The sequence below is a fragment of the Elephas maximus genome, chromosome 4 (assembly GCF_024166365.1).
Source record: "Elephas maximus indicus isolate mEleMax1 chromosome 4, mEleMax1 primary haplotype, whole genome shotgun sequence".
Lineage (NCBI taxonomy): Eukaryota > Metazoa > Chordata > Mammalia > Proboscidea > Elephantidae > Elephas > Elephas maximus.
Window position 1 is genome coordinate 52,836,066 of NC_064822.1, and position 15,025 is coordinate 52,851,090.

General features: G+C 40.0%; 1 protein-coding gene across 3 annotated transcripts in view; it reads left to right on the forward strand.

Annotated features, from left to right (window-relative positions):
- Positions 1 to 441: 441 nt before the first annotated feature.
- The window catches only part of IL15RA (interleukin 15 receptor subunit alpha), a 46,024-nt gene continuing 31,440 nt past the window's right edge, over positions 442 to 15,025 (forward strand). For all 3 annotated transcript variants that reach the window (XM_049882044.1, XM_049882043.1, XM_049882045.1), the window contains exon 1: positions 442 to 691. In XM_049882044.1, the coding sequence (XP_049738001.1) occupies positions 607 to 691 (85 nt within the window). In that variant the 5' untranslated portion in view covers positions 442 to 606. The remainder of the gene's footprint in view (positions 692 to 15,025) is intronic.

A 15,025-nucleotide genomic window follows, 5' to 3' on the forward strand; every position in this document is an offset into this window, starting at 1 on the left:
GACTGGAAGACACAATTGAGGGGAAGGTGACCGAGTTGAGCAGAAGTCAGGTGTGAACACGGACCCGAAGCGTTTACTTCAAAGAGTTTGATTTCTGGTGGCTTTTATCCACTCACTTTCCACTGAGGACACCAGACTGAATGAACTCTGGGGTAAGGAGAGGAGAGGACAGAAGAGGGGGGACAGACAACCTCGGGCCTCCTCAGGTGACAGCCAGTAGGCATCTGGTCCCGAGTCCCGGATCCACAAGGCCAGCTACCTATCCGGGAGGGTGGGGGGGGGGCGCGGCGGCGCGGGGGTCAAGTCGCCAGCTGGGGCTTTTGACAGAGAAGGGGGTGGGGATGCTGAGTCACGAATTTGTCACTGTTTCTCACCTCTCCTCAGCCCTCCAGGGACTAAAAAGCAAAAGCGAAAGCGAAATGTTACTCGTGGGGTGGACGGTCCCTGGGACCTGCGCTCACACTTTGCTCCAGGGTACTGCGGCATCTGCACGCGCTGGGCGCGCCCCACGCCGCCCCGGCCGACGAGTGCTGCGGGAGCCCCGGCGGGTCCCGAGCGCCTGGAGGCGGCAGCGGCAGCCAAGCGTACGGCCGAGCGTGTCAGTCTATGGCCCGGCGGCGGCTCCAAGGCTGCCGGGTCACCGCCCTCCCGGCGCTGCTGCTGCTGCTGCTCCAGCCCCAGGCGATACAGGGTAGGAAGGGGCGTGAGCCCCAGGCGGGGCGGCGGGAGGGGACCGGTGCGCCGGAGGTGGTGGAGCCTGAGGGGCTGGACTGCACCCAGCGCCCCACCTATTCGGTGCTGGGACGGTTACACCGCCCTGACCGGGAATCCATTCCTGGAGCAAAGAGGTGTCAAGCCGGGAGGTAGACAGAAGGGGGCGGGAGGCTCCCGCTCTGCGCGCTGGGCGCCGGGAAGAAGCGTGCGACCCGGGCCCCCAGCGCGCCTTCGGAACAGTCGCACAGCCAGCGAGAAGCCTGCGGTGGGACCCGAGGCAGGCTCTCGGCCCGGACGTGAGGGACACGTGGAGGGAGCTGTGAGGAGCCCGCAGTGCCGAGACCCAGGAGGAGCCCAGATCTCCCCGCCTCCCCCCCCCCCCACCCGCGCTTTCCTGGTCACCCGGGAAAGGGGCCGCTGCGCCAGGCTTGTAATTCCACGTTGATGGACAGTGATAAGACAGAGTAGGGACTAGTCCCGAGGAAGAAAACACGTGTTGGGCAAGTTGCACGCTCGGAGGAATTGGAAACAACTCCAAATTCTTGAATTAAGAGAGCAGGAAACCGTGAGAGGGCGTCGGAAGAGTGGGGGTAGCCTGGAGTATGAGCTTCTAGGAAAACGGGCAAGAAATGAAGTTGGTGATTGGTTGGTGCATTCGGGAACAACGTAGGTCGCATAGATTTAATCTCAGCCTGAAGAATCAAATGAGTGACTGGTACGTTTTTTGCCCGGGAGCTAGAGAGGAGAGAAAAAACATAAATGGATCTAGCTTTGTCCATGTTGGCATGTTGGCTCTTCTTAATCTTTTTACCGTCAGGGAGCTCTTCCAAGGTCTGATGAAAGCTGGGAATTCTCTCCCCAGAAAAATGCATGAATGCACATACTTACAAATTTTTTACAGATAATTTTGGGTTCATGGACCCACTGAAGGGCATCCACGGACTCTGAGGAGAGTTAGTTACCCCATGGTCTGTGTGTGTGTTTTTTAAGGCAGGACCCCTAATAATTTACATCCAGTCAGGCGGTCCACCCAGTACTTGATCAGAGCCAGCCATGCCATCCACAGTTGCTGCTGGCTGGCTTGGTGTGAAGGTTTATTTTCTTGGAACTGCATTCACGGAATTTCCCCCCACATCTGAAAAGCCGAGTTTTGTTGGTGACATGGTCGGTTCCTCCCAGCTGAGGAGCCAGTGTCACACATGACCTCTGAGGAGATAGCTGACAGGGACAACTCTGTTGCACAATGTGAAAGTGAAATACAACTTTAGTTAGAACCCAGCAAAACTCAGATATCTGTTTCAAAGGGCATATAAGAACACTTCTGGGATGATCTCTAGAGCTCATCAAACTGTGGCTTTGCTCTTTGACCTTGCAAAAGTGTTGCTGACATATGGTAGCTACTGATTTTTTTTTTTAAAAAACAGGGGTAAACAAAGGAACACAAAAAGTTGCTGTGTAGTCGATTCCAACTCATAGCAACCCTAGAGGACAGAGTAGAACTATCCCACAGGGTTCCCAAGGCCAAAATCTTTATGGAAGCAGACTGCCACATCTTTCTCCCAGAATGGCTGGTGGCTTCAAACCACAGACCTTTTGATTAGTGGCTTAGCATTTAACCACTGTGCCATCAGGACTCTTTTATACAGCTTTATTGAAGTATAATTGACAGATAATAAACTGCACACATTTACATTGTACAGTTTGATAAGTTTAGAGGTAAATGTATACTCTGACGAATCCATCACCATAATCAAGAAAGTAAACATATGCGTCATGACCAAAAGTTTCCTTATGCCTCTTACCTCCCACCCTTCCTTGTCCCTCAAGCAACTACTGATCTGCTTTCTGTCACTATTGACTTGTTTGAATTTTCTACAATTTTGTACGGATGAAATAATTTGAAACATGGTAATTATTTTGAGAGTTCATCCATGTTGTAGCTTGTGTCAATAGTTCATTCTTTTTTACTGCTGCATAGTATTTCATTGTATGGTTATACCACAGTTTGTGTATGCATTCACTTGGTGATGGATGCTTGGGTTGTTTCCAGTTTTTGGCTATTATATATAAAGCTGGACATATGCTTTCATTTCTCTTGGGTAGAGAAAATGGCTAGGAGTGGAGCGACAGGATTATATGATATGTGTATGTTTAACTGTTTTTCCAAAGTGGTTGTACTGTTTTACATTCCTACCAGCGATCGACGGCAGTGGTTGGTTACCAGCAGTGTATGAGAGTTCCAGTTCTCCATATCCTTGTCAACACTTGGTCTGATCAGTCTTTTAAATTTTACCCCTTCTGATGCAGACCTCAAATTCTCATAAAAAGACCAGAATTAATGGTCTGAGACTAGGGGGACCCCAAAGGTCATGGTCCCCGGACCCTCTGTTAGCCCAACACTGGAACCATTCCCAAAGCCAACTCTTCAAACAGGGATTGGACTGGACTATAAGATAGATAATGATACTGATGAGGAGTGAGCTACTTGGCTCAAGTAGACACATGAGACTATGTGGGCAGCTCCTGTCTGGAGAAGAGATGAGAAGGCAGAGGGAGGCAGGAGCTGGTTGAATGGTCACAGGGAATACGGGGTAGACAGGAGGAACATGCTGTCTCATTAGGGGGAGAGCAGCTAGGAGTACATAGCAAGGTGTGTATAAGTCTTTGTATGAGAGACTGACAATTTGTAAACTTCCACTTAAAGCACAATAAACAAAAATTTTTTTTTTTACCCTTTCTAATAGGCATGTAGTGGCATCTCGTAGTTTTAAGTATACATTTCTCTAATAGCTAATGGTGTTAAGCATCTTTTCATGTGTTTATTTGCCATCTATGTGTCTTCTTTGGTGAAGTTTCTGTTCACTTTTTAAAAACTGAGTTTTTTTTATTATTATTATTGCTGAATTTTAGGAGCTCTTTATATATTCTGGAAACCCTGGTGGCATAGTGGTTAAGTGCTACAGCTGCTAACCAAAGGGTAGGCAGTTTTTGTTTGTTTGTTTTTATATATTCTGGATACAAGTCCTTTATCAGATATGATTTGCAAATATTTTCTCTCAGCCTGTGGCTTGACTTTTCATTCTCTTAACAGTGTCTTATGAAGAGAAGAAGTTTTAATTTTGATGAATTCCAGTTCATTAATTTTTTCTTTTATGTGTCACGCTTTTGGTGTTAATATCTAAGAAATCTTTGCTTAATCCATGGTCACAAAGGTTTTTTCTTATGCTTTCTTCTAGGTGCTTTTTACCTTTAGATTTACATTTATATCTGTGATCCATTTTGAGTTAAGTTTTTATATGATGCAAGATATAGATTAAAATTTTGCTGTTGTTCATTTCTTTGTTTTGTTTTTACATATAGATATCCAATGGTTCCAGCATCATTTGTTAAAAAGATTATCCTTTCTCCACAGAATTGCCCTTATACCTTTCTTTAACGTCAGTTGTCCATATGTGCTTGAGTTTGGTTGCAAGATGCATCCACATACAAGAATCAATTGTATTTCTATATAGTAACCAAAAACAAACAAACAACCAACTCATTGTGGTTGAGTCGATACCAACACATAGCGACCCTATAGGACAGAGTAGAACTGCCCCATAGGTTTCCCAAGGGGCAGCTGGTGGATTTGAATTGCCAACAATATGTAATAGCAATGAACAGTTGGAAATTGAAATTTTAAAAATATCATTTGTAATAACATGGAAAATATTAAACACTTAGGGATAAATCTGACAAAAGATTTGAAAACCTATACACTGAAAGCCATTGCTGAGAGAAATTAAAGAAGACCTAAGTAAAGAAGTAGTAGGTCATTAAGATACCAGTTCTCGCCAAATCAAAATTTCAGCAGGCTTTATTGTGCAAACTGACAAACTGATTCTAAAATTCATATGGAAATGTAAAAAACAATTTTGAAAGTGAAGACCTGAGTTGGAGGAATAACACACCTGATTTCAAGAGTTGTTATAAAGCTACAATAATCAACAGTGTGATGTTGGTGTAAAGAGAGACAGAGATCATGGAACAGAACAGAAGGCTGTAGGTGTTTTTAAATGATCTTGGAAGGGAAGTGGACTCAAATTGTTAAATTTGCTACTTGGTAGTATGGCCCTAGTCAGAGATTATAGTGGTCAGCCCATTCCTTATCATTAACTGAGTGAATAATGAAGTCTCAGATCTTTTAACAGTAAGGACCCCGGTGTCACAACGGTTAAGTGCTCAAGCGCTCAGCTGCTAACGGAAGGGCTGGCAATTCGAACTCACTCAGCAGCTCTGCAGGGGAAGGACCTGGTGATCTGCTCTTGTAAATATTCCAGAAAACACTACGGGGCAGGGGTTCACTGAGTCAAAATCAACTTAGGCACAAGGAATCAGCAACAGGCATGAGAAGCTGCTGCCAGCCGGTTCTTTTTCAAAAGGCCCCTTCAGAGGGAAATCTGTCTTCCTGAGCAGGTCATTAACTTCTTAAAGGTCACCGCAGTCTGAAAGGCTGCAGGTGATTTGGCCAAAAACAGCTGGGGAAGACAATGATTTGTTTGAAGAGGAGTACCCCTGATTACCAGTTTTGATTTGGTTTTCTTGTATAAGGTGTTAGTGTACTTGGGAGTGGTTTTACAACTGTTATGTGTCTTTAAGCATTTTTAAACCATTTTTCAGCACTCTGGGGTTTTTTTTTTTTTTTTTGGTCTCAAATCTTTTTTAAAATTTCCATTCAATTTTATCTACTTATTATTGCTTTTGTGCTGCTACTGTAGGAAAAAAAAAATGATAAAAGCTTAAATGTGCAAAATAGGGGATTTGTTTAAATCAATCAAAATATTCAATAGTGGAAGAATACATGAAGTTGCCTTCAAATAATATGCTTCATGTTACTCAATTTTTACTAGAAGGATATCTAGAAGCAGTTTTCATTGGGTAGGGTGATGTTATGAGCCATATGGATGAGAAATTATGGGCCATTTGTATATCTTTATGAGTTTGTGTATGTATGTATGTATGCATTGTGTGCCTTTTCTTGTTTTTCTATCACGATTTGATTTTTTTCCTTTTTTTATTGTACTTCATTTAGATGAAGGCTTATAGAACAAACTAGCTTCCCGTTAAACAGTTAGTACATATGTAGTTTTATGACATTGGTTAACAACCCCACAACATGTCAGCACTCACTTCTCAACCTTGGGTTCCCTATTACCAGCTTTCCTGTCCCCTCCTGCCTTCTAGTCCTTGCCCCTGGGCTCGTGTGCCCCTTAAGTCTCGTTTTGCCCTATGGGTCTGTCTAATCTTTGGCTAAAAGGTGAACTTCAGGAGTGACTTAATTACTGAGCTAAAAGGGTGTCTAGGGCCTATACTCTTGGGGTTTCTCCAGTCTCTGTCAGGCCAGTAAGTCTGGCCTTTTGTTTGTGAGTTTGAATTTTGTTCTGCATTTTTCTCCGGCTCTGTCTGGGACCCTCTGTTGTGATCCCTGTCGGAGCAGCCAGTGGTGGTAGCCAGATACCATCTAGTTGTACTGGACTCAGGCTAGTGGAGGCCCTGGTAGTTGTGGTGTATTAGTTCTTTGGACTATATATGAATTGTTTTTTAATAAGAAAAATAAATAAAGCTACAAAACAAATAACAGTAAATATCTGTAATTTCAGAATTTTTTCCACTTCATTTTTAATTATAGCTAATTCCTTGTTTGGCAATGTTTTCATGACTTCATAAATTTGCAAATTGCTCAGAAAATAAAATTATATAAAGTTACTACATATAACATTTGTACATACTATGTCGTTGTTATGTGCTGTTGAGTCCATTCAAAGTCATAGCAACCCTGTGTACAACAGAACAAAACACTGGTCCTGTGCCATTCCCACAATCGTTTTTATGGTTGAGCCCATAGTTACAGCCACTATGTCAATCCATCTCCTTGACAGTCTTGCTCTTTTTTGCTGACCCTCTACTTTACGAAGCATGATGTCACTCTCCGGGGACTGATCCCTCCTGACAACATGTCCAAAGTACGTGAGATGAAGTCTCACCATCCTTCTTCTAAAGGAGCATTCTGGCTGTACTTCTCCCAAGACAGATTTGTTCATTCTTTTGACAGTCCATGGTATAATCAATATTCTTTACCAACACCATAATTCAAAGGCATCTATTCTTCTTCCTTCTTCCTTATTCATTGTCCAGCTTTCCCATGCATATGAGGTGATTAAAAACATCTTGGCTTGAGTCAGGTGCACCTTAGTCTTCAAGGTGACATCTTTGCTTTTTAATACCTCAAAGGGTCTTTTGCAGAAGATTTGCCCGATGCAATCATAGTTTGATTTCGTGACTGCTGCTTCCATGAGTGTTGACTGTGGATCCAAATAAAACAAAATCCTTGATAACTTCAATCTTTTCTTCGTATATCATGCATGATGTTGCTTATTGGTCCAGTTGTGAGGATTTTGGTTTTCTTTTATGTCGAGGTGCGATCCATACTGAAGGCTGTGGTCTCTGATCTTCATCAGTAAGTGCTTCAAGTCTTCTTCACTTTCAGCAAGCAAGGTTGTGTCATCTGCATAACACAGGTTGTTAATGAGTCTTCCTCCAATCCTGATGCCCCCTTCTTCTTCATATAGTCCAGCTTCTTGGATTGTTTGCTCACCATACAGATTGAATAGATATGGTGAAAGGATACAACCCTGATGCACACCTTTCCTGACTTTAAACCAATCAGTATCCCCTTGATCTGTCTGAACGACTGCCTCTTGATCTATGTACAGGTTCCTCATGAGCACAATTAAGTGTCCTGGAATTCCCGTTCTTCGCAATGTTATCCACAATTTTTATGATCCACACAGTCGAATGCCTTTGCGTAGTCAATAAAACGCAGGTAAACATCTTTCCAGCATTCTCTACTTTCAGCCATGATCCACCTGACATCAGCAGTGATAGCCCTCATTCCACAACCCCTTCTGAATTCAGCTTGAATTTCTAGCAGTTCCCTGTTGATATACTGCTGCAGCTGCTTTTGAATGATCTTTAGCAAAATTTTACTTGCGTGTGATATTAATGATATTGTTCGATAATTTCCATATTCCATTGGATCATCTGTCTTTGGAATAGGCATAAATATGGATCTCTTCCAGTCAGTCAGCCAGGTAGATGTCTTCCAAATTGCTTGGCATAGACAAGTCAGCACCTCTGGTGCTTCCTGAACATTTCAGGATCTATCCTGAAGTAGAATGTTGTCGGTGATAGGATAATATCCATATGCCTACAAGGAAGACCAGTTATTATTCAAATTTACATACCAACCACTACGGCCGAAGATGAAGAAACTGAAGATTTTTACCAACTTCTGCAGTCAGGATGCATTGATAATTACTGGTAATTGGAATGCAAAAGTTAGAAACAAAGAAAAAGGATCAGTAGTTGAAAAATACGGCCTTGGTGATAGAAACAATGCTGGAGATCGCATGATAGAATTTTGCAAGACCAACGACTTAATTGCAAATACCTTTTTCACCAACATAAATGGTGACTGTACATGTGGACCTCACCAGATGGAATACACACACACACACACACGTAAAAAATAGTACATAGTATACATATATTTTATAATCCCTTATAATTTGTTTAACCTATTTCTGGAGCTGTGGATGGGTTTCAGATACATCTGATTGTTGAATATTTAGGTTATTTCAAAATGTTTGATGTTATAAACAGCACAAAGTAGGAATACTGGGATGAAAATCAGCTATACAGACAAAAAAGGCAACAGGAAACCCCTTAAAGTCTAAAAAAGAAAAAACTGGAGAAGCATTACTAGGGATATTCATTTTTAAGCAAATCATCATTTCAAGTAACTTGTTTTGAGCTAAATCATTTTCGCCAAATTGATTTTCTCAAACAATATGTAAGTGAATAAATGTATAAAATTCTTTCGTATATATTCTAGGATTTACATCCCTGTTACTCATTACACATAGTTAATGTCATTTGAATGTCTTCTATTTGGAAAAACTTGATTCTCTTCTGGGCAGTGTAGAGCTACTGAAGGTTTCTGGGCAGTAGGTACATTATTGAAGCTGCATGGTGGAAAGGTTGCTCTTAAGAGCGTGATAAACAGACTGTAGTCACGAGAGCCTGGAGGCAGGAAGCTAAGTAGGAGGCTTTTGTAATAGTTCCAAGGAGTGGTGATGAAATCCTGAACTAAGGCAGTGTCAGTAAAGAGATGGAAGGGGAACAGATTTCCTCTTGATGCCTAAGAATATAGAGTGTATTTCATTCTTTTCCTTTTATTTGCTCTTCAACCTATAGTCACTCAACTTCTCCAAGCCTCCAAATATCATTACAGTATTCAAGGACTTGAACTATAAGGAGGAGATTCACCTACCACACAAGACATAGGTTAAAAAGGGATGGATTACCCAATAAGCAAGTTACGCAGGGCTTACTTGTACTTACTTGCTAATCTACAGTTCACAATTTAACATGGGTTTTTCACCACATCTTACAGATTAGTAAGTAAACACAATTAAGCCTGTGCATACCTCGCTTACTGGTTAATCTGCCCCTGGTTAAGAAGCTCAGTTAACGAGCCTATGAGAAAAAGAAAATAATTGATGCATTGAGGGCAATAAGCTGGTACAATCAGTACTTAGAGTGGGCGCCAAAGAAAATGTGGCGGCTTGGCTGACATTCCAGCTAGAAAATAAGGAAGGACGGTGGATTATTCTTTTGGTACATCAGCAGCACAGTGAGCTTCTTGAGAGCAGGAGCCTCTTTGTATCCTCATATAACTTAGCATGTTATAGGCACTTAAATGGTGGAATAAGTGAAAGAAAATATTGGAATGAATTCTGAATCTCTTTAAAGAATGGGAGAGGCATGCTAACCTGTCCACTAGAACTCTGGATACAAGACAAGGCTAGGACTCCTTATTTATAACTAGATTCAGTAAGCTGATCTGATAGATAAAGAAGTCTGATTCATCGGTTCTGGAAAATAGAAAGAGGTGTGGCCCTATATACTATTTTGGTGACTTCATGTAAGTGATTGTTAGGACTTGTTGTATATGTGTTTTTGGCTACTTAAGAGTTCTGAAATCATAGAACCTTAAGTTTACTCCAATTTCTGTTACTTCATCCATTTCAACCTATGTATTCAAAGGACATTAATTCAGAGGTGAAATATGACACATGAAATATATATAACACGTGAAAGTAACAGGTGAAATATATTCACCACCTTCAAAGAGCTTACAGTACTGTAAACAAGGTAAAACTTGCTTACATGGAATATTTAGGGAACAATTTTATGAAAGAATATATAGAGAAATTAAAATATCAAAAGATGTGATTAATGCTTGTGGAAATGAGGGTTATTTCTACAATCAAATATATTATCTCCAATGCAGTTATACAATTCTAGATTTGTAAAAAAAGTAAGTGGTCATGATTTGGTTGGTTGCATTGAATGTAGTATATTAATATTCCTTATGCATTCAAATATCAACTCTTAATGGATTTGTTATCTTTATTTAAGGACTGTTCAAAATGGAAAGACCATTGGTAGTCCTTTTGTGGCTGAATGACAGAGTAGGTAGCCTGAAAAACCTTCGTGCTACAAAAACATCCAGAACTGGTGAATAATACAGGAAAAAACCCATATTTTTAAACCCACAGCTGATAAAAGATAACCAACTGTTTAAAGCAAAAATATGTTGAGGTAAAATGTATGACAGCAGTACCACAAAAATTGAGAGGAGAGACATGGAAGTATTCTGTTGTAAGGTTCTCATACTATATGTGAAGTAGTAAAACATCACTTGAAGGCAAACTGTGATTAGGTAAAACCCTGGGGAGCCCCCTAAAATAACACAGCAAAGATTTGTAGCTAATAAGCAAAAAAAAGGAGATAAAATGGAATCACGAAGATACTCAAATAATTTATGACATGATCATCTCCATAGAAAATCCTATGGAATCTACAAAAACACTATTAGAACTAATAAGTGAGTTTAGCAAGTATGCAAAATATACAATACAATATACAAAAAATTAATATACAAAATACTAGCAACAATTGGAAATTGAAATAATAGTACTACAATATCACCAAAAATATGAAATACATAGGGATACAGCTGATGAAAAATGTGCAAGACTTATACACTAAAAGCTGTAAAACAATTCTAAAAGAAATGAAAGAAGACCTAGATAAGTCAAAAGAAATAGTATGTTTATAGTAATTGGGAATATTCAATATTATTAAAATGTCACCTCTTCCCAAGTTGGTCTGTATATTTAATAAAAATCCAAAGAAAATTCTAGAAATTGATAAACTGATTCTAAAATTCATTATGGAACAATAAAAGACCTAGAAGAGCAGACTCAACTTTGAAACTGATTAACAGAGTTGGAAGACTTACACTTCAAGGCTTCTTATAAAGTTACAGTAATCAAAATAGCATGATATTGGTATCAAGATAGACAAATAGATCAATGGAACAGAATAGCAAGTCCAGAAATAAACCCACTAATACTTGATCCTAGTTCAGGATCCTATCTCAGTACCACTGGAGTTTTCATATTGCTGGAAGAGGAACAGGAAAGTTTTTCTTATTTAAGAATTGCAAAATATACAAGACAAAGGTTGGTTGCCATGGAGGAAAGAAGCAGGATAACTGAGAAAGCTCCACTCCTGAGACCCAGGCACATAGGACTTGCCTAAGACTGAGGCTAGACTAGGACAACAGAGAACTCCCTTTTGTCACACCACCGCCATACAAGCAAGCATCAAGTAACAAGCACAACAGTCTATTGCTAGAGCAGGAGGTGGGGGTAAATGGAGAGATACCCCCCTCTGTGGCTTAGGCACATAGAAAAGGACAACAGATGAGGGTGGAGTAGAACACTGAGAAAAGCCCTCTGATAGTCCAGCCTCCACACTAAGCACAGGATGACAGTAGAGGAATTTTAGGCCAATGGTGCTCTGAAGGAGCCTTGGTGGCACAGTGGTTAGGAGCTCGGCTGCTAACCAAAAGTTTGATAGTTCGAATTCACCAGCTGCTCCTTGGAAACCATATGAGGGCAGTTCTACTTTGTCCTATAGGGTTGCTATGAGTCAGAATCGACTCGATGGCAACAGGTTTGGTTTTTTTTTTTTTTTGGTGCTGTGAAAGTAATCATAGCAGCAAAATCCAAACCAATTCAACAACTGACTAGGCTGACTCAACCCCCCTCCCCCCACACACTATCGGAAGTATTCCCATTTCCAGACATAAATACAGTTTACCTCAGTCTTGACTGGTCTATACATGATGCCCAGCATTCAACCAGAAATTATGAGACACAGAAAAAAGTAAGGGGCAGGAAGGGGGAGGTGAAGCTCATTGTCAGAAACAAAGCAATACATAGAACCAGACTCAGAGAAGACCCAGATATTGGAACTATCATACTGGAATTTAAAATAAAAAAACTCATAGCCATCAAGTTGATTCTGACTCATAGTGACCCTATAGAGTAGAGTAAGACTGCCCCATAGGATTTCCAAGGCTATAACCTTTAAAGAAGCAGACTGTCATTTCTTTCTCCCACAGAGCAGCTGAAGGGTTCAAACTATGACATTTCAAGCAGCAGCTGAGCACTTTAAGCACTGCACCACCAGGGCTCCTTGGAATTTAGAATAACTATCATTAATATGCTAAAGGCTCTGCTGGAAACAGTGGACAGCATTCATGAATAAGTGGGGAAATTTCAGCAGAGAAGTGGAAAACATAAGAAAAACTCAAATGGAAATGTTAGAAATAAAAAACAGTAATAAAGATGAAGACAGCCTTCAACAGAATCATCAGTACACTTGACAGAGCCAAAGAAAGTATCAGTAAACTTTAAGATGGGTCAATAGAAATTACTCGAACTAAAATACAAAGAGAAAAATTAAGAAAGAGAAGAACACAGAACAGAGTATCTGAGAGCTATGGAGCAATAATAACAAATGGCCTAATGTATGTGTAACTTTAATTCCATAAAGAGAAGAGGGAATGAAGCAGAAGAAATATTTGAAGAGAAAATAGTTGAGAATTTTTCAAGAATTCTAAGATATTAAATCTAGAAAGCTCAGAGAACACTATGCAGTATAAATGATCTTCTCCAAAAAAAAAAAAAAAAAAATGCATGCCTAGCAGATACTCAAACTGCTAAAAACCAAAGAGAAAATCTGGAAAGAAATCAGAGAAAAAAAGGTACATTACAGAGAACTTCTCATCAGAAACTGCAATCCAAAAGACATTGGAGTAACATCTTTAAAACGCTAAAAAAAAAAAAAAAAAAAAGCCAGAATTCTAAAACCAACACAAGTATCTCTTAAAAATGAAGGCAAAATACTCTCTTTCACAAAAGGTGAGAGAATTCACCACCAGCATACCTGTGCTACCAGAAATGTTAAACAAAGTTCTTCAATGAATATGATACTAAAGAGAAACTTGGAACTATACAAAGAAATGAAGAGTTCTGGAAATTTTTAAAATACAGGTAAATAGAAAAGAAAATTTTCTTCTTTTTAATCATTCTAAAAGATATTTGACTACCAAAAGCAAAAATAATAGCAAAGTATCGTGGGTTTATAGAATAAGTAAAAGTAAAATGTTCGACAGAATAGAACAAAAGAAGGAGAAAGTGTAATTACGTATTGGTAAGGTTCTTACACTATATACGAAGTGCTATAGTATTTGAAGGTAGTCTATGATTAAATAAAGATGTATAATGTAAACTTTAGGGAAACCACTAAAAAAAAATTTTAAAGCAGTGTGTATGCTAAGCCAATAGTGAAGATAAAATGTAATAATGAATAATAATCCAAAAGCAGGTAGAAAAGAGGGGAAAATGTACAATAATCAGATGGAACAAATAAAAAACAAAACGTTTAAATTCAGCAAATTAGTTTCTCATTAAACAATACTCATATGTTTTGTGACATTGGTTGACAACCCCATGACATGTCAACACTCCTCCCTTCTCAACCTTTGGATCCCCATTACCAGCTTTCCTGTGCCCTCCTGCCCTCTCGCCCTTGGCTCAGGGCTGGTGTGTCCATTTAGTCTCATTTTGTTTTATGGGCCTGTCTAATCTTTGGCTGAAGGGTAAACCTCAGGAGTGGCTTCCGTACTGAGTTAAAAGGGTGTCTGGGGGCCAGCTCTTGAGGGGGAATAGGGGCTTTGCAATGAAGAAGTCATTGGTCCTGCAAAATTCCATCATGCAACCTCTGGCATCGCTTCCATCACCAAGGCCATATTTTCTAACTACTGATCCTTCTTCTTTGTTTCCAATTTTGCATTCCAATCACCAGTAATTATCACTGCAGTCTGATCACATGTCTGATCAACTTCAGACTACAGAAGTTGGTAAAAATCTTCAATTTCTTCATCTTTGGCCTTAGTGGTTGGTGCATAAATTTGAATAATAATTGTATTAACTGGTCTTCCTTGTAGGCATATGAATATTATCCTATCACTGACAGTGTTCTACTTCAGGATAGATCTTGAAATGTTCTTTTTGACACTGAATGCGAAGCCATTCTTATTCAATTTGTCAGTGCTGGCACAGTAGACCATATGACTGTCTGATTCAAAATGGCCAATACCAGTCCATTACAGCTCACTAATGCCTAGGGTATTGATGTTCATGCTTTCCATTTCATTTTTGACAACTTCCAATTTTCCTTGATTAATACTTCTTACATTCTATGTTTTGATTATTAATGGATGTTTGCAGCTGTTTCTTCTCATTTTGAGTCATGCCACATCAGCAAATGAAGGTTCCGCAAGCTTGACTCCACCCACGTCATTACAGTTGACTCATACTTTGAGGAGGCAGCTCTTCCCCAGTCCTATTTTGAGTATTTTCAAACCTGAGGGGCTCATTTTCCAGCACTATATCAGACAATGTTCCACTGCTTTTCATAGGCTTTTACTGGCCAATTTTTTCAGAAGTAGACAGCCAGGTCCTTCTTCCTAGTCTGTCTTAGCCTGGAAGCTCCACTGAAACCTGTCCACCATGGGTGACCCTGCTGGTATTTGAAATACCAGTGGCAAAGCTTCCAGTATGACAGCAACACACAAGCTACCACAGTATGACAAACTGACAGATGTGTGGTGGATTTAAAGGTAATAAGGTTTTGTTATAAGCAACTCTGTGCCTGTAAATTTGACAATATAGATGTATGGACAAATTCCTTAAAAGACAAACTACCAAGGAATATTCAGGAAGAAATTGATAACCTGCATAGTCCTAGCTCCATTAAAGAAGTTGAAACTGTAGTTTAAAACTTTCCA